Source organism: Aythya fuligula, chromosome 27 (assembly GCF_009819795.1).
Source record: "Aythya fuligula isolate bAytFul2 chromosome 27, bAytFul2.pri, whole genome shotgun sequence".
In the NCBI taxonomy this organism is placed as follows: Eukaryota; Metazoa; Chordata; class Aves; order Anseriformes; family Anatidae; genus Aythya; species Aythya fuligula.
Window position 1 is genome coordinate 5,094,017 of NC_045585.1, and position 23,930 is coordinate 5,117,946.

General features: G+C 49.5%; 1 protein-coding gene across 1 annotated transcript; it reads left to right on the forward strand.

Moving 5' to 3' along the window:
- The first annotated feature begins 5,623 nt into the window (after window positions 1-5,623).
- TCIM (transcriptional and immune response regulator) lies at window positions 5,624-6,735 on the forward strand. The gene has a single exon (XM_032204110.1). It carries the CDS (start codon window positions 5,663-5,665, stop codon window positions 5,981-5,983), a length of 321 nt encoding a protein of 106 aa, XP_032060001.1. The 5' UTR covers window positions 5,624-5,662; the 3' UTR covers window positions 5,984-6,735.
- The last annotated feature ends 17,195 nt before the right edge of the window (window positions 6,736-23,930 follow it).

Here is a 23,930-nt window from a genome sequence, read left to right on the forward strand (position 1 = left end):
CTGTCACTGGGACAAGCCCCTGTGCTCTGGTGAGGGCCTGGCCCTGCACGCTGGACAAGCAGCTCTGCCAGAGTGGCATATATTTTAGGCAGTTGTGTGAGCACAAATATCTAGAACCAAGCTGAGACATTTCTTTACTTTCCAGCAATTGAGCTGTAGCATGTCTGCTGTTTAAGAGCATCGTGTTGTACTGCACATCTGAATCTGACACCACAGGTCAGGGCACTGGAAACACGCAGGGCTAAGTGCATCTCTCAGTTCTTATGAACTAGGAGCACAGAGTACTGCTCTGAGATCTGGGGACAAATGTTCCCAGAAGCTCTATTAAAGAAACAACAACTACAGGAAAACAAAACCAAACCAAACCAAAGCACCACCAACAAAATCAACAAGCGGAGCCTGTGGTGTAGAGCAAAAGGCCGCATTAGTCAAACTTGCATGCGGCAGTAGGTAGAGGAGGTTGGGAAGCTGGGCCAGGCACTGGCATTCATGCGACCTGGATGTCTGACAGATTCCCAGGAATCTGGATTCCAGGAGGAACACGATGAACTGGTTCCTCTCTGACCTCCAGCCATCCCACAGCTGTTTCTGTGCTGTGGAGAACTCCATCTCCAAATGCATTTCCCAGCCAAGAGCAAACATGTCAAGAGCTGTATTTACCACTCCTAAGAAGGGCAAGGATTCTCCAACCTGCATGAACAGGGCTGAAAGTGACTCAGAGGTCAAACAAATACAGTGAGGGAAAGGATGGGAAACATGTTTGGGAAATGATGGGGAAAATGGCCTGAAGTTCTTGGACATTTTCAAATTCTCAGATTTTTCCATTGAATGAACTGAAAGGCAACTCTTGTGTTTTCAAAGAGAAACTCAATACCCTTTTGTTAAGCTGCAAGGCTGCCCTTCCCTGGCTCAACACACCAGAAACGCAGTTCCCACGAATGGGACGTTTGTTGTGAACCATTCAGCTCTAACTAGTCCCCGTTCAGGCAGGGCAAGTGTGGCCAAGAGGCACGTGCAGCATTGCCCCTCTGTTCAGCAAGCCGTGGCGCTTGCTTCGCACCAGCAGAAAGGGGATGTGGGCACACAGGGGCTGGGCACAGCCCTGGGGCAGCTGCCCCCCAGCACCGCATGTGGCACGGCCACTGCCCCCATTCGGCTGTGCCAGCCCCTGGTCAGACACAGCCCAGGTCTTGGTTGCTACCAACCGTGAGCTGATGGAGAGCCGTAAGTCCCCTTCTCACCACCGGGAAATATTTCATGTTTCCTCTGCCCAGCTCCCAGGGTTCTGGGAAAAGCAATTTGGCGTGGGCAGAAAAGTGCCAGGAGAAGGGAGCTCCTTGTGAGCCAAGCATGCTCTGGCCATGAGCTAAAGACACACGTGTTTTCAAGGCAATAATTTCACATCCCTCTCCTGTCCCAAAGCCTTCTAAAAGCCCTTCTACATGCTCAGTTTCTGAATATTTAAGATATGACTTTGCCAAACAAAGATTAGAGCAGTTAATCCTCATTTCTTTATGAGGAAAGCAATACTGTTTAACAGTTCACTGGTATTTTAAAAGGCAGATGGTCTGAAAAACTAAAAACTCCATTTTCAAGGATAGATTAGCTGACACCCCCCCCCCCACCTTTTTTTTTCCCCACAATCTCTTACAGCTAAAGTTTTATGGCTAAAGAATCTGATAACAATTGGTGCAGTTGAGCACTGATTGCACGCTCCTGCTTCCGTGTTTGAGCTGTCACACAGGTCTGGTTCCTTATTTCACCCTGATTGCCAGAATTAACAGCTGTTTGTGTTCCCGCTGGCAGCACAGAGCACAATTTCTGCCAGAGGTGTTATCCTGCCCTCTCTGCTATTTGCTGCTTTCCCCCGAGCCCCAGCGCAATGAAAAGCACCCGGCCCATCTTCAGAAGTTCCTGCCTCTCTTGCAGGAGTCTGGACAACAGCATCCTAAAGAACAGGCAGCCAAACAGGGATCTTGGAAGCCTACTTTGAAAAATCTCTTCTAGGGAACAACATCAATATTTTGCTTGGTGAAGCCTCTGCAGCTCCAGTGCTCGTTGGGGCTGCCGCATCTTTCAATACCGAGGCGATAGTACAAGCAGTGCGGGCTTAGGCAGGCGAGCGAAAGGAAAGCTATGCAAAACATGCCTTCACAAAATGCATCCCAGATTGCCTTGTTTGGACTGATTTTGGACTGCTACACCAATGCAGACCAAGCTCTCTGCAAGAGCTTGCAGGGGTGAAGGCACCCGTGGCTCCCAGCTGCCACCTCCCCGGCCACACCAGGGCCTGAGGGACCCAGGGCCCAGCACGGGGCTGTTGGTTGGCAGAGCAGGGAGCAGAGGTCGGGGCTGCCCAGCATGGGGTCACCCACAGGACTCCTGCAGCAGCCCCTTGCTGTGGATGCCCCCCAGGCAGATGTTTCCCATCCTGGCCGGGAGATGTGGCCACCAAGTCACCCACTCCAAGTCTTTTCCCCCAGTGATTGCTTGCTCTGATTGCTAGAGCCAGAAGGTTGGTTTAACCTACAGAAAATAGGTGCCTCAGCTTCAAAACTGCCGCGGGAGGACCCCCAAGCTCAGACAAGGTTGCTCCTCCTCCCACAGAAGAGCCCCATGGCAGGAACCCTCCACATACGTCATCTCCCAAAAAGCAGGGATGTGGCTAAGCTGTTCTGCAGAGACAGAATAGCGGGTTGGGATTAATCCTCCCATTAACGTGTGAAACAGAGCGTTTACATTCACGAAGCAATTATACAATAATAGCAGGAGAGCTGTGATAGAAATCGCATCTTGTCTGAAGTTTCTCTCCAGCCCAACACATGAATAATTCCTCCTAGGCAGTGCTGGGAAGGCAGTATTAAAAGAATGATATAAAAAATAGTGGAAAAAACAGACGAGGTATGCTTCATCTCTCAGTCAGAGTTGAACACAACTAAATTTATGCAAAGTGGGAAGAGAAGCTTGAAGGGGCAAAGGCATTTGTTACTGCTCAATGCAAGATGAGCTCACAAAAAACACCACATTCTTCATCTTGGCAGCTTTTTGATGTCTTACTCTTAAAGCATCAGTTTTATTCTCGGTTTCCATGGCAGATACTTTTCTGAGCTTGTATCTGCCACAAATATTGCTAATTTATGCTATCAGCCATATTTCTGCAAATACCTGCAGAACGATTCCATGTGCGGTAAAAACAGTAAAAAGTAGGCATATGTTAACATGCCTCAGCTCCTCTTTTCAACTACGGGAAATTGTGCTTTGCAGAGGGAAGGTTTGTTTCCTACATCTACAAGATCACCGCTGATCTCCTGGTGCTGTTTTTTGGCCCTAAGTACGTTGCAAGTGTGCGTCTCTGTTCAGTGAAGCAAATAATGTTTAGCAATTCAGATGGACACTTTTACAGGCAGGTTTTCCCTTCACACAGTACTTCAGGCAGCACTTTGCGTCTGAGCAGGAGAGGAAATCAACATGCACCTTCCTTCTTTCTACTGCTCCCCCCTATTTCTTTTTAGCAAGCCATCGATAAAAGATGGAGCTCTTCCATAGGCAGAGGCCCAGAAGCCAGCCACATCAAAAAGATCCTATTTTAAGGGCAGATTTACCCTGCAAATGTTGAGCAAGCATCAGCTGATGTGTAATGCTCTCAAATTCAGCGAAGTTACAGTAAAGTAAGAGGCTTTTAAGTTTTTCTGGCAGGAGGAGAATTAAGAGGTTTTGTAAAGGTTTCAGTTTATACACGGAATCATGTAATAGCTAGCAGATACAAAAGAAACCTAAGAAAATTGTAAAAAGCAAGCCATACAATGGCGGTGATGCAGAACTGCTGGAAAAAAATCCCAGGCACGTGCAGCGAGAGCTCACGCAGGTAACAATGGCACCGAGCAGCGCCTGGCGGAGCCGACGCAGGAAAACCCCGTCCCCCAGCAGGATGCAGCTGAATGGAGCGTGCAGGGCTACGCCAGGGTGTGCCCGGCTCTATTTACGATTCCCTAAGTCACAGATAGGAAAGTGGTCAAGCAGTTAAATGCAATCCACTCCCTCTCCTACAGATAAAAAGCATGGTGAGCCCCGCCAGCAGGAAGTGCAGAGGTTCAGTTGTTATCTAAGTGCACGGAGCTGGTGACTACCGATTGTTTTGCTGCCTGAGCAGCAGCCTGGCCTGATGTATTGTCTAGTAAGCAATACAGTTCACAATTACTTTATTAGTGTTATTATTCTATGCCTGTACAAATGCCTAGCACATGGACTTTGTGGGCTTTTCCTCAGTAGAGCCAGGGGAGGGTTCCTGCAGGGCTGTGCAGGGACACATCCCTGCCTTCTGTCCGAAGGAACAGAAGTGTTAGAGGAGGGAGGATGGAGTGACAAGCAACCAGGCGACGTCACTGCGGCTCTGCTCCTTGCTGCAATCACCTATCACCTCCACGGCTCTCCCATAAACAAGGGAACCCCCCTAAGTAGTGGACAGTCATGGGGACAAAGCTTGTTTGTGGCCTCCTTGAGTGGGAATGAGTAATGGAGAATCATCAGCACAGCTGGTATACAAACAACTGGTTTTCTAAACAGTGCCTCTGCAGCATCCGGCCACTTTTAAGCCATTGACAAAAATACACTTATCTCTGGATCCTTGGCCTTGAGCAACCTTTGAACCCACTGTCATTCCTGGCCAGATTTAGTGGGGTGCAGCTCTCCACAAGGTTAGATTTCTAACCCAGGCAGTACACTCCAGCCATCGGAGCTGGCCCTTTGCAGCCCACCATGCCCAGTCTCATCCTATTGAGAGGGGGCTTGGCATCTCTGGGACTTGGGAATGCAGAGGTGGAGAACACAAACTCCTTTGGAGCAGAGGAATTGAATTCTTTAATTTTCAGTGATTAGCTGGAGGCAGGAGCACAACAACAATCCTCTTGCTGCTGGTGCTGCAGCACAATGTGCGCCGTGGGGCAGAGAGATGCCACCTGCTGCCCCGCTACATGCAAACTGGGCAGCTCCAGGTTGTAACATCCCAGGAAAGTCACTGCAGAAGAATTTATGGATTAGCTGCCTTTGCTGAATGGCTTACTGCTTTGAAAATACAGCTTTGTGAGCACTAAATGTGACCTGTTCCATCTAGAAAGCAGCAGAAAGCATCCTATACGTAGACCTGAGCAGGTTTTGCTGCCTTGTCCTTCTGTCTGGCTGGGATACAGACAAGTAGACATCTGCAGGCACAGTCTCACAGCTAACCACTTGTTAGTATTGCAATAGTTCCCAATATTAACTTTTTATTAGGTGCAAGAGCCTGTTGCAGCAGGCAAGGTTTTCTAAGTGCAGAGCTTTTCTGAGCACAATGAAAGGCCACGAGTGCAGCTTGAACTGTACAAGCTCAAAGACACACAGCAGTGCTGGAAGTTGTGCGAATCCCCTTCTGCACCAGGTCAAAGAAAAACTCACAGCAGAATCACAGCAATTTTTTTACACTCGGCTGCACAATAGAGGAAAGTTGGCAACTTAAATGTTAACTTGCCTATGACTATTCAGTGTTGACATCAGCGTGACCTCATCACTGTAACTTGAGCTCTCCGGCTTTTTCTCAGCCTGCCTTTAAATAGCAGCCTTCAGCACAGCTACCACACAGATCCCTCTGATCAGCCCCAGAAGGCAAACCCCCGAGCATCCGACGTAGATGAAAGCAAGGAGAAGCAACACAACCTCAGCCATGTCCACTTCCCTGAGAGTGAGCCCCTCGGTCCACGGCTACCGCTTCGACACAGCCCTGCGCAAGAAAGCCGTGGCCAATATCTTTGAGAGCATCGATGAAGAGTCGCTCCAGAAACTCTTCAAACACTCCGGAGACAAGAAGGCAGAGGAGAGAGCCAAGATCATCCTTGCCACTGACCAGGACGTGGAGGAGAAAACGAGAGCACTAATGGCTCTAAAGCAGAGGCGAAAAGACAAGCTCCTCCAGTTCCTGAAATTTCGGAAATACTCCATCAAAGTCCACTGAGCTGGCGAAGGGAACGGCAATGGAGGAGAACGTTTCGGGATGAGACTGCTCACCACCTCCTGCCGCAGGCGGCACGCTGTGCTGCCCTGCGAGCTCCCGGCAGGATGCACGGTGCTGGGAGACGGCCGATGGGACCGGGACTGCCCGCGGCAGCGCCGCAGCCTGGGGCTGGTGCCCAGAGGGGGCCAGCGCGCCCCAGCCAGCCCGCAGCACCGCACGGCGGGTGCTGCTCACGGACTGAGCATTTACTGACTTCGTGTGTTTGCTTTGCCTTCCTGAACTTGTTACCTAAAGTTTGAAACCTTTCTAAGCCTCGCTGTTGTCTGCTAGAATGGAGAGTCTAGAGGTTGATCAGCTACTGATCATTTATCATTCTGCATTTGTTAAAATGCTTTGAGGTGCACCGTATGGGTGCAATAAGTTCAGCCTTCAGGGAATGCATTTGCTCTAGAGACACTACGCGACTGTACCTTGTCTTTCTCATGCAGTATGCGTGCATTATAAATTGTTGCACAAAAGCAATAATAATGACATATTTCCCTGAATTTACTGTGAAGTTCCTTAATATTTTGCTCACTTCCCATTAACACTGAATTTCTAAATATCATAATTACCGTTCTTATTTGTATAAATTACATTAGATATTAGACAAGTATTTCATGGTAATATTTTATAACAATGCTATCATTATATTGACTATAATTTATTGCATATGGCAATCTGAAATTTAATAAATTATACCGTAAATATAATTTCTCTTGTCTGAAATGCTCAATTCTCCTGGAGGAGTGGGTTTATCCTCTTTTGGTCATTTCACACAGATCCCGTTTTAAGAGCAGACTGCTTATACTTCTTAATTACCAAGAATGCCAATGTGCAGGCTCTGTTCTTAGCCTGCAACGCTTGTTTTCCCTGAAGTTCTGCCATCCAGTTCAGCAGTACCAGAGTTTTACCCACAGCTGTGCTATGCTGACTCTGGCATTCCCAGAAAAACCTGATGAAATTTAATTGTAAATCAAACTCAGCTGTTAGTTTGTCCTCTATGAGGAGAATGCCTTATGCTCATTTTTCTTAGAAAATGAGCAGCTCCAAACAACAGCAAGTGGTACAGTCCTCAGGCTCTCGCTATTCCTGCAAAGCAGTGTTAGGACTTGGGTCCCAATGAGCCAAAACAAACAGAAGTGAGTTATGAGCACCGGGGCAGCAGAATTAAACTTAGCCTTTCTGCTGTACTATCATGATAGAGTATGTTGAAAATACTTAAAAATAGCCAAGACTAGTTATTAATAAGTGTCCTGTAATAACCTCCTACTTTGGAAAAAAATGTTCCCATGACTCTGTTCAAAACAACAAAGTTAAGAGTTTGGAAGACTGATAGGCCAGCTTCAGTTTTGTTTTTTGCCTACACTTAAAACTCTGAATTACCTATAAATCAGGGAGACTAGAAATAATCCTTTAAATTACTTAAGCGAGTGGATAACTGTAATCATTCACAGTGTGATGCAGCAGATCCAGCAGGTCCCCAGGAGCTCCACGTCTGGAAGTGAAGCACCCCCAGCCCCCCATGGCCCTGGCCCCGCACAGGAACAGCTGCAGCCTGGGGTGTGCGCTGGAGGTCTGGGGCTGGGAGGGCTGCAGCAGGGCCCCAGCAGCACTGTCCCAAGCAACCGTGTCCACCAAGAACCGTGGAGCAGTGGAGGAAACATGCAACCATGCCTGTCCCCAGGAAGAGCGGAGAGCGCTGGGACCCGTCCTGCTTCGTGGTGGATCCAGACCTTTCTGACGGGCATTTCACATCGGCTGTTTCCAAAAAAGGCCAAACCGGGCCCGCTGACCTCACTCCAGCCACCCCCAGGCTTTGTGATGCACTTTCTTTCCTCCCACCCCAGGAGGTTTTCCCATCAAAGCCATTCCTCGTCCAGTGAGCACTCCAAACAGCAACCCTGTGGGGTGACACAGCCACCAGCGTCCGGCTGCCTTTGGGTTATGGCGTGCACTGCGATGGAGGGGACAAACAACCCTGCTGCAAGAGGAGACTAAAAAACCCGCAGTGGGTACCAAATCATCTTTCTACCATGCCACTGCTTTCTATTTCTCTGCTCAGCCCATGCTTGCCTCCTGTCCCAATCCTGGACACAAACTTTCCGTAACGCAGCTGCTGGGCCAGGCGCAGCGGCAGGGCTATCAGGGTCTCACCCATCACTCAGCCCCAGTACCCAAACCATGCACCCCCACACTGAAAGAGCTGCGAGTGCAGAGGGCAGGACTGAACTGCTTCAACATCCCAGGCATTTGGGTAGAGGGGACCAGCAGCAGGACAAACCCCTCACACAGCAGGGTGCTGGCACTGCGGGAAATGCAAAGCAACCTCTGCGGGGCAGCGGGGTGCGCTGAAGCTTTGTCTGGACTTCCTGATGTTACTGTCCACCACCAGGACCCATGGCCCCCACATTTATCACCACATGCTGAACAACTCAACCACACATCTAGAACCTGTCCAGAGAAGTTTGCAGAGCTGGTGACAGCCCCGCTCACATCCCCTGGGCAGAGGCAGCCCCTGCGCCTGGCACCCAAGGGGCTCCTGCACCAGCCTCCCCCATGCCTGACACCCACACCTGGCCCAGCAGCACTGTGCCAGGGGCACCGTGATGCATCATCAGCTGAAATTCTCTTTTCTTGTGAAGGAGAATCTGAAGGAAGTCATGACTGCAGCAGACAAAACAATGTAAATTAAAGCATTTGCTGCTGGCACATGCTACTATTGCCCAGACATTCCTGCTCCAAACATTTGCATAATGCGATTGATAAGGCCCTGTGACTTATGGGGTTTATAGTTCCTCTTGCCTCCTTACATTTAAATTATCAACACAAGTAATAAATAAAGTTCACCTTATAAAGCTTTTCTGATAAGCGAAGGTCACTTACCAAATAGCTACATGTTTATTTGATTTTACAGTTGAAAAAGGCAGTTTTCCTTGGCCTCAGCCTGCATTCTGCTTTGGCAGGCTTGTACTTTGTGAACAGCAGTGCATCGTGCAGTGAGCTGGGTATAAATTGCAATTCATTGTTATGAAACATTTGTCAGTGAGTACAAACAGCCCAGTGCTGCATGCTGGCCACCCACGTTCACTGCTGCTTTCCCCACCGCTCTTGGCCAGGGCTGCACAAAGCGCCCCAGCCCTGTGCTCTCAGCAGCCCGGGTGCTCTCGAGGCCGTGCTGATGGTGGTGGAAGCCTGTGCCCAAGCAGAGGCTTGCTTTGCTCTGCGAGCCCGGCACGATCCCCGCAGGGTAGGTGCATGAGGGTGGGTCGGCCTCATTGTGCCGGGCCCTTCCTGAGCGCTCGGTGCCGCAGACTCTGTGTCTGTCCGAGCGTGTGCGCTGCATTATTGAGACAGCTCAGAAATGCTCCTGCCAGACACAGAGCCCATTGTCAGCCTGCCCCACGTAACAAAAAGAGGAAAAGGCCTGTTCAAGGTATTTCCTCCCTCCAGGAGCCGGGCGTTTCCATTAATTCTTCTCTCTGAGTCAAACTGGCTGTACTGGGTGTCCCTCTGCCCCAGCATCCTGAGGAACATGCGTCCGAATATCTAATTTTATCGGGCTTTTCTAGTGCTGCACCACAGGCAGGAGCAGGGGCAAGGGGCAGCTGGGCACCCACCCTCAGCTCGAGCCACCCAGTCCAGCTCCAGACATCAGCACTAGGGGAGAAGCCACAAAAAGCAGGGAGGAAAACGAGCAGAAGCCTTCTAGCAACATCTCTGGGTGGTCAGGCTGGGGACAGGCAGCGAGCAGCTTGTAGGGTGCTGGAAACCAGCCCAGAGCGAAGGGGAGCTCAGCTGCAGCAGGCAGTGCCTAATCCGTGACCCCATTAGACACCAGTCCCCACCTCCCCAGTGCCCTCCAGGACTGCTCTTGCAACTGTCCTGGTGATGGGGAGACAGGGTTGGAACGAGTCAAAATCCACCTCAACCTGTTCACTGTGTTCAGAAGGAAGAGGAGACGTTGCCCAGTGTCCAAACACCGGGTTCTGTGAAATTGCTGGTACCCGGTGAAACCAAACACACTGCATGAGCAGAGTCCAAATCGAGCTGGGCCAGACCTCACATGGTCTGTGCGGAGGGACAGGGTGCTCCAGACAACAGCAACACCTCCCGGGCAAGTTTCCCTTCCGGACCATTGAGCAACAGGGCAAGTTAAAAATTGACTGTTCAGCTAAACTTCATGTCTGTGTCACTCACAAGTACACACTCTCCTTTGCAAGCAGGTGATTCAGCAGCCTGGGTGCACCCAGGGGAATCGGCACCCATGGGAGAGAAGCTAAGCACAAAGCAAGCACAAAGCATCTCCGGACGGGCGATGCCAACGCCCTTGCCTCCTCTGCAGCCCAACCCAGCAAAGCCAGCTCAGTGCCAGGGCTGACAGCACCGGGGTGGACACGTGCTCAGAAAAAAGGCACAGACGAAGCACATTTCATCTATGGCTGCACAAGAAAAACCTCTGCTATAAAGCATTCTAAGTGTGAGTGAAGAGCCGTAATGTGGTGAAGTTTATGGGTAGGTTAGTATGCCTTTCACAGAAAAGGGCTGGCTGGGGATTTCAAAGCACAAACGCCTCACAAGCAGCAAAGTGATGCAACAGGGCCCTTTTGGAGTGATGTACAAGGCTGTTTATAAGAAAAGCCTCCAAATAACTGTAGCCAACAGGAAATTACATGGTTGCCATATATCTTTGCTAAAATGTAAAAGTTAAACTAGGACCAGAGTCTTAATATAGGGGAATTTTCCTGACACAGTCATGAAAACCACCTCATGTCCATTGAGCTGTATGCCCGGTTGGCACCCATGGCACAGCCTGCAGGGCACATCCTGCATCTGCTGCAAGTCCGGACTCCTTAACCAAGTAATCCTTTGGGCTTTCACCACACTCATGGAAAGCCCCGCTTCCACCCAGCTCCGAGTCACCAAATACAGACTGGTGCTGCGCTGAGTCACATTGACATGACCAGCTCGCAGAGCTCCCATGCCAAAACCACACAGGGCAGAGGGATGCAATGCTGCTGCTTTGACATTGCCACACATACAAGGGACTACATACAGAATATATGAACTTGAACTGACTCGTATAATCCAAAGGAAAAAAAAAAAAAAAGTCATATTATGCTTGGACATATTCTCCAACTGAGATTCTATGCAAAATTCACCTGCCAGTCTGAATGGTTAAAAAAAGGTTCAAATCTAGATGCAGTTCTCTCTCTCTCTGAACTGTAAAGTACAAGAAAGACGCAATTTGTCATTTCACAGATGTGCTAGTGAGCAATCAGCCCCTCTGCCAGAATTTTTGGGAGGCTCCGATTTACATCAACCCACCCTCGCCTGAGTGTCATTTTTGAGCCCATTTGCAGAATGACTGCGGAGGGCTGCAAGAGTTCAAGTACAAACCCAGCATTCAAAGACATGTCAAAATCTTGACCCGAGTGAAGTCCATGGAAAAAGGCCAAGCGAGTTGAAGGATTTTTGTACAGAGTTAAAAGCCTTGAATATATTCTGCTGAAAATGCTGCCAAACATACACTGTTTTTATCCCAGTTCTAACAATAAACCTCTTCCCTAAATATTGTGCATTCTAGCTGCAATAAAAAGTATGCAAAAACGCATTATGACTTTGGAGAGATTTATCAAAGCCAAGAACCAGGTTTTCCCTAGCTAACTGGCCAAGAAATAAAATAGCTTTTTAAAGCAAAAGCAAATACAGCATTATCTACCTTGTGAAACTAATTATCTGCAGATCAGAGAAAAAAAAAAAAAAAAAGACCTACGTTACCCCCAGCCAACTCCCCCCAACAACCGCAGGCACTCCTTAGAGACAAAAATATCAAGACAACTTTCTGTTTGCTGTAGAATTTCAGTGTCTTTCATGCACACTTTTAAAAAAATAAAAGAAATACAAAACGTTGGATAAAGTAACCTGATGAAATCAAGGTCTCGCATCTGCTTGCAGCAGAACCCAAAAGCCCATTGCTAATATACACCTGGGGAAGCTGTGCTTGCTGTGAGGTGTGACCAGGGCAAAGCAGCCCTGAGCCCAGGGACATGGGGAGCAGCTCCCCCAGACCAGCCCACGGACGCTGCCTCTTCCCTGTGCTGCCGTGCACAGATCACGAGGCCTCCGCAAAGGGGACAAAGCCTCAACATCAGGACCTGCATAATGCTGAATTTCAGCGTGCATCCTGCAGTCGTGTGGCCCAGCAGGAAGGATTGCTTAACCCACGTACACTGTCCAAAGCAAACCCCACTGCAGACAGCACAGCGCTGTCCCAGCCTCCTCAGATCCCTCCTAACTGCAGCAGGAAGCGGCAGAGCCATGTCCAGAGCTCTGCAAACCCACACAGCCTCTCTCGAGTTCAGGGAAACTGCATGCACACCACCTGCATTGCAGATAAACCCTTCCTACTTCTTCTAGGACATTCCCCCCCCCTGCCTCCACACCCTGTGCTGCCCCCTCCCTGCTTTGCTGCTGGTTCCTGCCCACCGCCACCATCCCCGGCCGCTCCCACTGCACAAACGCAGCGTTACCCCGAGTTTGTTCCCTAGGAGGAAAGGTGCCCAGCACGATACCAGATGCATCTAAGCAATTAATACTCAGATAAGGGCATTTTGACAGCCTGTTTGCATCTACCTGCATGGACTGATGCGTATTTTTTTTCCTAACAGATAATGCTAAACTTATTAAAATATGTGATATATTTACCATGCTTTTTTCTCACAGAAATTCATATTAATCCTATGTTTATCCAGAACACATGCCCTGGAAAAATCAAGTATATGATAAAGAAGAGCAAGCATGCAACAGAGTGAAACTCCAAAACATGCTGCCTACCAGGCGCACGGCAGCTGCACTGCTGATGCAGGAATACACAGGCTGCGCTCTGGTTCTGAGAGCAGAGGGGTTCTCCTGCTCCAGGGGGGCCACAAAGCCTCCCTTGCCCAGTGCAGGCACACACCTCGCTGCCCTGGGACATGTATCCCCAGAGCTCATGCAGAATCACAGCAGGCTTCGTTAGCTGCTGGGCACTGATCAGCCGCACTGTCAGCACCCCCCTGCCCCACTGTGCAGGAACCCATCATCCCCCAGACGTGCGTGTTACAAACCTCTGCACACTCAATTGCAGTGCTTGCGGTCTGCCGTAAGTAAATAAATTAGGTGTAATTTAATATTTGATTGTAAGAGTTAGTGTTCTATTCTTTACAGCTTCTCAGGTGAATGCCCAGTAATTGAGCTAAATGAAGAGCCCATTAATCCTCTGGCAGTGTGGAGTGGCTCCGTGTGGCAGCGCATGGCAGCGGGCGGTGGGGGCCCCAAAGCTTTGCCTCTGCCACCTCTCTGCTGACCCCCTGCAAGGCACGGGGGCCAGGAACCAACTCCTCCTCTCCTGGAGGGACTGCGTTCCTCTGTGCCTCAAGGCAACGTGCAGGGGCCACGCACCAGCCTCACCGTAGGGTGACCCAGAGAGACCTCACAGAACACCCGGGTTTGTCACAAAACCCAGGGGTAATCTGGGGTCTGCTGTCACAGACCGTCATGCAGCTCTGCTGCTACTTTCGAGAACCTTTCATTCTGAATAGGGAAAGCAGCTTTACTATCCTAAAGTACTTGAACTTGAAAAAGTGTTCAAATGTATTTTAATAGCTTCCCTGCGTTAAATTATGTTGAATACCTTCTCTGCAGGCTGTTTTTAACCTCTCTTCTGCTTTGAGCTACGCATAATAGGTTTTGGTTACTACAAATTTAAAACAATTAGAGAACTGAGAGGACCACTTGTCCTAAAATAGCATGCAGAAGTATCAAAATGTTAATCTATTGCGTCACTATTCTCAGCAACTATTGTGCAATCTGCAGATTGGAGTCCTTCAGAAACAGTTCAAACAGGCCTTTAAACTGATTACTTAACCATCATCCTTCGGGAATTACATTTGCAACATGATCTCTTCCCACTAACTACAGATAAGAGACCACGGACATCAATGCCAGAGGAAAGCTAGCAAAATAACACCCGGTTCATTTCTGAGGGAATTCCAAGTTTGTACTTGTGTTTTCAGGATTTGTCTAAGTCTACAAGGATTGCAACTTAACCACTCCCAAACACCGCCTCCCTTTTAGCGTTGCACCCACTCTTTGTTTCACCTTGAGGAGTCGCTCAGCAGCCCAGAGGAGATCTGAGCCCGTCCCCAGCCGCAGCAGCACCGTGTCCTTGCTGGCTGTGCCACCACTGTCCTGGCGTGGGCTGGTTCCCCTCCTGACCACAGCCCCATGACTAAGCCATCCCAGGGATCTTTATCTGGAAAGTCTCGTCTAAGCCACCAAACAAGCCTTCTTTGAGGATAACACCCTTGCCCCACTGCTGACTGAGCTTTGACTAAGCAAACCGAAATATCTTTAGCTGTTTAAAACACCACCAAATCTGTCCTAGCCTGGACTAACCCTTACACAGGCAAAATCCCATTCCTGGAAGTTGTACTTTTAATGCAGCCCATGCAGCCTGCTAGAGAGAGGAAATGATATAAACCTCTCCCGGTTTGCAGCTAGGGACTGCTCTGCTAGTAAAACGTAGTCACCTTGGAATAACGCAATAAACCTCTGCACTGGGCTCACAGTTCTGGTTTCTAGAGCTCTTGCAGGGAAGTTTTAATATTTTAACAAGAGATCAGCCTCCTGAGCTCTGCTGTTTATAAGCTGTGGTGCTAACGCATGCGACCCATTTGCACACTGATAGCAGTCCGTGAACACCATCGCTTCCTGGCTGCATGAGCTTTTGGGGCTGTCCAAAAGGCTCCTCTGTTCTGCCAGCAGTCCCCAGCACTGCTGAAAGTTTGGGGGGGAAACACCTACAGCTCGACCCTCTCCTCAGAGTCTGCAGTTTGCGTTTCAGGAATGGGATCAGTGCTAAACCCAGCATTAGATCCTGATGTGCTGCTGTCCCTTACCCAACCACAGACCAAATTCCTAATAACAGGTCAGCAGCACAGCATTGCATCCTCTACGTGCCAACACAGGTGGGTCACAGGATGATCACTTCTACAGCCTTGTGCCCCCCCAGCACCTCAGTGTGACCTGCTGAGCCCTGCAGCAGCCCCTCTGCCAGGCAGTGCCCAAAGGCTCTGCTCTGCCCCGCACTGCCTGCTGGCACGAGACAAAGGGGCAGCTCTGGCCATGTCGTTTAGCACAATGGGAGCTGAGCATTTTCAGGTCTAAGAACCAATTAATTCCCTCTTCTCCCGAGCCTTTGTGACAATGCTACTGGGCTTGGTGACTCCTGACAGCACTGTGTAACTTCAGGCATAACCCAAATGCTGCAGCAGAAGCTGAAGACTGTGGCCAAAAAAAGTAATCAGCTGGTTTGAGCAGTACTTTTTATAAGTGTGGTCTGAGTAAAGCAACCAGTATATGCATACTGAGTACTCTGGACAGGCATTTAAGGGCTCCCCCTTTCTTCCCTTTAAGCAGTTTTGTTTTCTAACAAAACCAGCAGTTTGGGCAAGCTGGAAAAAGCATTTTTACAGCTTGCAGTGGTGCCGCCCTCCTGTGGCTGCAGGGCTGATCGAGTTATAATAAAAACAGCTTAAAAACTGAATGTTATAGCATAACTGAGTAACTCGAGCCTACAGTTCTGGCGCTGCTGGGACTTCAGCCTGGCACCTGGAGCTGCAGCACTTCAGTAGTGCCCGAAGGAGCCTCCAAGCCGATGGAGTTTAACCTCAGCAGTCACAACGACATTTTGGCTCTGCAGCGTGATGCTGCTGCAGATCATGCGCTGTGCCCAGTGTGGGAGCTGCACCAAGGATGCGCCAGGGGATGCGCGCCGCTTCGCTGCTGCCCACCTCAGGTACCAGGGACCGTGCTGTTTCGGTTGGTGCCACCATAGTGAGAGTGAGGCTTGAGGAGAAACAAACCTTTCTTCCCAGTCCTGTGACAAGGGTTTTCCAGGCTGCACTTCATGCAGACCACAGCCCTCGCAGCGATGTGTGACTCAGCCTCATACAGAGACGCAGCCCACGAGCCCTCCTGGAGCAGAGGATGCCAAGCACCAGGGTGAGACCTCAGCACCAGCCCCAGCACGCCGTGCCCAGCTGTGCTGCTTACTCAGCAAGTGGGGATCTACAGGTTCTTAGTGAGTGCCTGCAATCCAAGTACATATGCAACTCACCCACTGAGCAGGGTGAAGGGATATACATGGGTTATATAAAGGAAAGCCTGGAGGTAAAGCTGTATTCCCACTCAGCACTCTCCTGTGGCTGCCTCCAGCTTCTTTTCTAGGGAGAAAGAGGCAGGCAGGATTGAGAAGTGAGGAAAATTCCTCTGCTCCAGCATGCCTGCCTAGTAAAGGCACCACTGCAGTCGCAGTTTGTGTTTGAAAAATGCAGCAATGCCCTCAGGAAGAAAGCTCTGAGATATCTGTACTCAGTGCTGGAGTAACAGTTTGCCTTCAGAGATTAGTCCAAGCAGTTTCAGTCCATTAAAACCTGCTGCTGCTGAGCCCATCACCTTGCAAGGCTCAGACTCTGCCTGGCTCGGCAGCAAGTCCACCATTATCCATGAACAGTTACTGTAAATTATTCAAAAAACAGGGTCTCCGAGTAGCCCTCAAGGTTTCCAGATCACTTTATGCCAGATGAGAGCTGAGCAAGGCGGACACGGGTCACCCAGGCCACGCTTACTGGTCCTGGGAACTCCCTGCAAGCACTCCTGGCTTTGTAAAGGTCGTGCATGCCACAGGGTTTCCAGGGTAAGGGGATCTGGGACAAATGCTTCACCCCAGTGACTCACCCACTTCCGCAGAGTGTTCCGGGTTTCCTAGCTGTGCTATGGCAACAGCAAGTGCAACACATTTTTGTGTGGTGTTTCATGCAATAACCTTTTGCTGAAGTAACTCAAATCGCTCAAGAGACACGGGCACGCCACAGGAAAAGCATCACAGAGCCAGCGGGAGCAACCCACACAGCTAACAGCACGCTCTGAAATAACGCACTTCCACGCCAACCGGCTCGCAAAGAAGCTGGCAAGAGGCACTGACAAGGACTTCTGCCACACCTCGGGTACTGATCTGGGGCTTGTGACACCACTAAAGAGGAGCTTGCAGAGGGGAAGGGCAGGGCCAGCCCAGGGCTAGTTACGAGTCCCCGGCCAGTCCCCAGTGCCTGGGGAGCCTGGATCGCGGAGCTGCCTGTGGCACCCCCAGCACCACACGAGCCCGGGGCCGAGGAACGTGCCTGAGCTTCAGGGACTCACCTCGGCTGTGCCTCACACCACAGCCAAATAACACCCAGCTCAGGAGTTCATGTGTCAGGAGACACAGACACCTTCCTGACAACCCCTCGAATTCTCCCTATAGTAAGTATTATATCTGTGCAAATAAAAAAGCAAACACATGGTGAGGCAGGCGCAGCCTGGGAGCCCCGCTCCCCTGAGCACATCCCACTGCCCCCCGCCAGCCTCGCCCCAGGTCTGTGTGGCACTGCCAGGGAATGGAGGCTGCTGGGGGGTGTCTTGGTTGAGGATGCTTTGACCAAATCTGCAGCTCATCTCTTGGACAGAAAACAGACACGCAGCTACTATAAAGATTCTGGTACAGCCCAAATGTTGTCCCTGCTGTTGGTTGTATCTAAGCATAGAATGCGATTCAGCAAAGGAAAGCCAAATACACAAAAAGCTTACTGCATTAAATATTCATCTGATTTATGATTTTTTTATTTTTTTTTTATTTGCACCAAGAAGGATTAAGCAGAGAGGTGAGTTTGCTCAGTAAGAACCTGAACAGTAAGCCCTGTTTTTTGCAGTCCCTGTGCACCTGCACAGTACTAGTAATTCAAGGGAGTTGCTCCCAGCCACTCAGCAGACATGTCAAAAATGGGATTCAAGCAGAGGGAACAGCTTGCATGGCTGCTATCTCAGCTCGTATTTGTTACCTTTAACGCTAGCAGGGAGTTTATATTCACCCAGGAGCAAGGACCTTTCTGTTTGTTTCCACGCTAGCTTTGCTTTTCCTGCTCTGAGAAGCATCTACCAAAACAGCACAAAAGCCAGGAAGCCAAACACCTGACCTAACACAACCCTTGGCAAGAGCAGGCAGGAGAACGATTTCCCAACGCCTGGCAGTGCCGGTCCCGGCCCCGGTCAGGGTTCAGCCACGGGCAGGGCACTGCTGGTCCCAAGAGCCCCCCGATCCAACTGGAGCCCCAGTTACTGAAGCGACACCCGAGCCTTTCCCAGCCCCTGGTTGCTCCAGGAGCACTGAGGAGGCGCAGGCACAGAGCAGCAGCCAGGCACGCTGATCTGCACCCTGCTCCCTGCCAGGGGGCCAACATGCTCAGCATTCGTCCCGTGGCTGGCTGAGTGCTGTGTGGAGCTCGGTTCGGGGCCCTGGGTAATCGCGTGCCCTCTATGCAGTTGTGCTGCATTGATACCCAGCAGCCAGCTGCGCCCAGCTCTAGGTCAGTGTGTACATTTACATGTTGTAAACATGCCTCTTTAACTCCCACAGGCTAAGGACTAGCTGGCTCCGCAGCCAGCGCTGCTGGAAGCAATGCAGATTATGCAACAGCTCTCCAGGAACGTGCATGTTTTATGAGTATTGTAAATTGCAGGGGAATTGTGTTGCATCAACAAAAGCCTGCATGGATTCAGGATTAAAAGCACCCTCGATTCACTTAAAGGGACATGTCAAAGCCTCCCTTAATTGTGATAAATTCCACCCTTTCATTTGAGAAGGTGACATTTCATGGTAAATAAGCCCAAGAAATTGACTGGAACAAGGAAGAGCTTCCTGTTTTGTTATTTCTTTTAATGAACAAAGCACAGCATGAAAATGGTAGGCTGCGTGCCTGGTGCAGAGAGTTTTTTTTGGGGTCTTTGTTGATCCCAAGCAGGCAGATGGAATTCATCAGAAGAAGCTAATCAGGGACACTGAGACCTAGTCACATTTATGGGGAGAAAATCTCAGTTTTGGGAATCATTAGAAACCCTCCTCTCAGAAGCAAGTTGCTTGCTAATTTACAGACCATTTCCCAACCAAACCATTCTGCTTGGACCTGGCAGTAAGACCAAGAAGAGAGCTGTAGGAACTGTGCACAGCAATCAATTAACCTGGGTCTTTTAAGAAATTCACCATTTTAGCAGTCAGGGGAGTGCATACTAAGGGGAGGAGGCTAACGAGCAGTCAAGCAGCCTGGCTCTTAAAGCATCTGGCACTGCACGGGTCCACCCCATGGCAAGGATCTCCCCAGGTTCCTGCAGGTTGGAGACCACGTTACAAATCCTCCTATGCCCTAGAGAACAGAAAAAGCCCCGGGAGCCCCCAGTGCCTACACATACACCCAGCCAAAACAGCTCCCACATGGAGCTCCCTCGGAGCAGTGCTTTCACCCAGCCAGCCACTAACCAAAGAGACCAAAGAAACCCTGAGTCCTTTGGGAACACAAAACAGCAGGAGCCTACTCCAGGGCCACCACTCGCTTCTCCCCTTCCTCAGCTTTACAGAGCTCAGCCAAAGCTGCTGCTGCCCCAGCTCCTCCCTTTCCAGGGGCAAGAGCCTCCCGGTCCTCCCCTTCGCACCCAGCCCCATCACCGCCACCAGTCCCCCCTGCAGCGCACCCATTTCCAGCTCAGGCTGCCCCAAATGGTGCTCCTTACTCAGCAAAGCCGGGAGGAAGGGCAGCTCCCACCCTTCCTTCCCCCCGTCCGCCTGCAGAAAGCCCTGCCCGTTCTCAGAATTCAGTACATGCCAAATCTGCCAGGTGTCCCTGCAAATCTTCTTTGCCTTTTTTTTTTTCCTCCTCCCCAGGAGGAGTTGCTGTTTGGGTGGCTTATCGGACGTCCCACAGGAGTGGAGCATTTCCTTGATTTGTGCATTTCTGTGCATTTATTTCCAGGAAATGCGTTCTTCGTGGTTTATCAAACCTAGTGCATTTCCAGATAGAGGAAAGCAAAATTCCCCAATTACGCCTTGCCATTTGTCTGACATTTTCATTATCCCTGATGCAGCACCCATCAAATATTGTCTTGTACCAAAAGCTATTTCTGTCAAATTAAGTTAAAAGGAAGTAGTGGAAAACTAAAAGCTCCACATCTAATCCTGCCACCTGGAAAATCAGCAGAGAAATATAATTTTGTAGTCTTTCAAATTAAATCAGATTCTGGGCTCTCTACTGATGAGTTAATCCAATGCTGAGCGGAATAGCTCCACTCAACCATGACTAGGTTTAGACGCGTTCAATTCACAGCAAAGCAGTTCCAGCTCAGAGACTGCTTTTATTTGTATTCTCACCCTATTTCTTTTAATTTTATAATTTGCCTCAACCACTCCCAATTAAGAAGCCATCAGCAGGCAGTGCCCTTTATCTGTGGAGCTCCTTGCAGAAACATATCTGCAAGTGCTTCTTGTTAACCTCTGAAGAGATCTCAGCATTTTGTAAGGGCTCTGTGGTCAGCCTGGGAGCAGCTCTGACCCACACCTCCTGCTTCTCAGCAGCAGGCACACAACACCAAACATCCCTCTGTGCCTTGGGGCGAAAAATTTGGAAAATTAGAAAAGATGGATTCGGCACGTGGCTCGCCTGCCCCCAGCTTGGAGCGAGGCAGTGTGGTGCTTCCTCCCCTCCAGGGCCCACGCAGGGCATCTTCTGGTGCCGGGCTGCTGCATCCTGCTGGGGTCTGCCTGGGATGACTGGCCTCTGCAGGCAACAGTGCCAGGCTACAAAGATATTATTTGTGAGAAAGCAGAAAGGAAAAGAGTTTCTTCAAATAAAAACCAAGCAAGGGTAAACATGAATGAAGTGGTTCATTCTGAGCAGCTTTTTTTGGTATCAAGAGAAATGATCTTAGCACAATATGGTGTTTTGGTTTGGTTTCTATTTTGTTTTCCTAATTTACAATGTGTTTTAGCATCTACGCAAAATATCCCTTAGGCTGCCAATGGCAACAGGACCCAGAGTGGTGATTTTATGTAAGAGAATATGTTTTCTTACACCATCTACCCAAGTTGTCCCCAGGGCTGCGGGCGGCTGCCAGCCAGCTGCTGGGAGGAGGGCAAGGCCAGAGCCGAGTTTTGTGGTTACCCAAAGAGATTCTGCTCCTGAGGCCAGTGAAGCTCATCAAGCCAAGCTGCAAGTGTCAGCCAGGACATACAAATATCACTCAAGTGGACACATGCTGCTATTCTACAGAATTGACAACTCATTACAGTAACTAATCTAAAGCAAAGGCTGAAAAGCAAGCAGGCAACAATTTATGCCAAAGATCGCAGCTATAACTGCACAATGGGAAACAAGTTGCTGGGGGAGCAGCCTGATTCAAATGAATCTTGACAGGAGGGAAAGGAAAGTCTGAAAGCTGCTCCCTTGACCTAAGTCTGGCTTATTTTCATGTGCAGGGGAAACAGTTTGCAGTGCTGCTCCTCCTGCAATCACGATGGATGCTCAAGAACGAGACAAAGAATTTATCATTCTTCTCCAGGCAGGTGGTGATGGATCATCTCTGGAGCTGTGGAATTTCCCCAGACCCGATGTGAAATCAATCTCCTGGAAATGTTTCACTGGCCATATAGAGGGCTATTTGGAAACTGCAAGGTCCTCTGGTATACGGCTTTACCTGCAATCATCTGGGCTGCAGCATTTTAATTTGTTTCCTTTAAAGAGACTCAAGGGTACCATAAAGAGGCAGCTTCCAGGATTCAAAGGAGACGGCTGAATTTGATCTCTTTCCATGGCCTTGTATGTAATTACTGGAAAGAGTGAGGTAGGCAATACAGATGCAAAAACTGAGAGAGGGTGAAGAGAAGTTATTCAGAGTCAGCAGACAGAAACATACCTCTGCTCGGATTTGGTGGCAGCATGCTGGCATTGCTAAGCAGGGAGGCTGGGCTAGGGCTGATAACAGCAATCTTGCAAACTCCTGTGGCTGGGAGCATGTTCCCTGGGACTGGTGCGTGGACCTGGAAAGAAGGAAAGGAGAATGTTACTGCCTTCCACCTGCAACAAGGGCAGCCAAAGGTTCAGCTCCATCCTTGGCCCACGTTTTATTTCCCCCAACTCTGTCCTAGCCCTGCTGGCAGTGGCTGTGGGTGTTTTTGCTGCATGCTCTTTTGAAGGATCACCATCCAGCCAAGGGGTTTTGCTTTTCCTGGAGCTGCCTGGCCATACAAAGTGTTTCTTTGCACTGTATAATTATAAAAGACATGCAACTTTTGACACTTATAATATTCCAAAGCAGTTTGTTTCTCTCTGTTTTTGATTGCACCTTGCTTCAGGGCATGGCCTTCAGCTCTGCTAGTGGCTAAAAAACTATTTCAGGCTTTGACAATATCAAGCTCATCTGTCTTTGACTGCACAACTCTGTATTTTAACAGCCTAAGTGACTCGTCAACACTGCCACTTTGAGAGAATTTCTTATGTGTTATCTAGTTTTAGTGCTATTCTATTTCATTTGCTACCTTAGCTTAATCATTTTTTAACACTCTTTCAGTTTGCGTTTTTATCTCTTTTCATCATCATCTGTTCCCGATACTTTATTTTTCCAATAAACTAAGTAATTTAATGGCCCTAATCCCAAGTCTCCTATTTAGAGCATGGATGTGGAGGCTGTGGGAAGGAATCCCAATTTAAATCTGTCAGTCAAACGTAATTTAATCTATCTTCTTTATATCTAAAACTGCTTTATGGGAAGAAAAGTATGATTGGGATTCACTTTACCTTTAAAACATCTTCACAGTTTTCTTGTGCTTGCTTTTTTATGCATGGGCTATTAAAAAGTGACAAAATTATACAGGTTTCGGGCAGCATGAAGTCATAACTATTTAGGTCCAGAGGCAATTGCATAGGATTTTACATGCCCAAGGACACATCCACAGTACCAGTGCTGCAGCATGCATGGACATCCTCATGCTGATGGCTCCCGGCTGCCTGGGGCCAGGGTGCTGCACCCCGTGCTGCTGTGCATGCAGGAGGTGGAAAACTACTTTTCTCTGCTACCTTTCCTGTTTGTGTGCTGTTAGCCCATGGACTCACCAGAGCCTGGATCAGGGCTGAAGCTCAGCTGGTGTCTGGGCTTCTCCATCCCTGCAGGCACGTATCCATGGACCATATGTGCTGCGCTGAAAATTAAGTCTGAGAAGAGCCTGCCTTTATCTGCCTGCCAATGATGAGATCAGATGGGAGAACGTGTTTCTTGTGCTGGCATTTTGTAAAGTCTGACAAAGACATAGGGATGGGAGTGCTTCTTTACATTCATATCAGTGTTTGGGCACTCTGAGGGCAGAGCGAGAACTCAGCACGGAACACCACTAAACCTCTTTGCTCCATCTCCTTTGCCCTATTTTGGTCATGCACGATGTTTGCCTGCGGTGATCAGCCCCAGGACACACGCCCTGCCTGAAGACCAACCCGGTGTGAGAGCAGCAGAAACGCACAGCTCACTGACAGCTGCAGCTATTATTTAATTACCCTTCCTGCTCAAGGCCCATACGAGAAGTAGTATCAGGCAGCAACAGAAAATGTTCAACAAGACTCACTGAACAAGATGTGAACTTCTGAAATCAATCCATGTGAGACAAAGCAGTTAATTACCATGCAAGCACATGCTACGCCTCTCATCCCAGGCTCCCCAGTCCCCAGCGGCTACTGACACAGAAAGGGTTTTTAGGCAGCTCGAGCGCCTTGCCTCAAAGCTGCTGCAGGCTTCCAGTGCTGTCCAGGCTCCTCTACCACTTTCACACTCGACGTTTTTATCTGGTGTTTATTTTCCCAGTTTCTCTCAGGTTCACGCAGTGGAAGCTGTCTGCAGTACCTCCACCCCAGGGACTAGTAACCAGGGTCTCAATGCAGCCAGGGCTGTCTGAGAGCACGCTGCATGGTGCTGCTTACGGGCAGCTTCGAGCCCAGAGGGATGGGCAGGGGGGAGC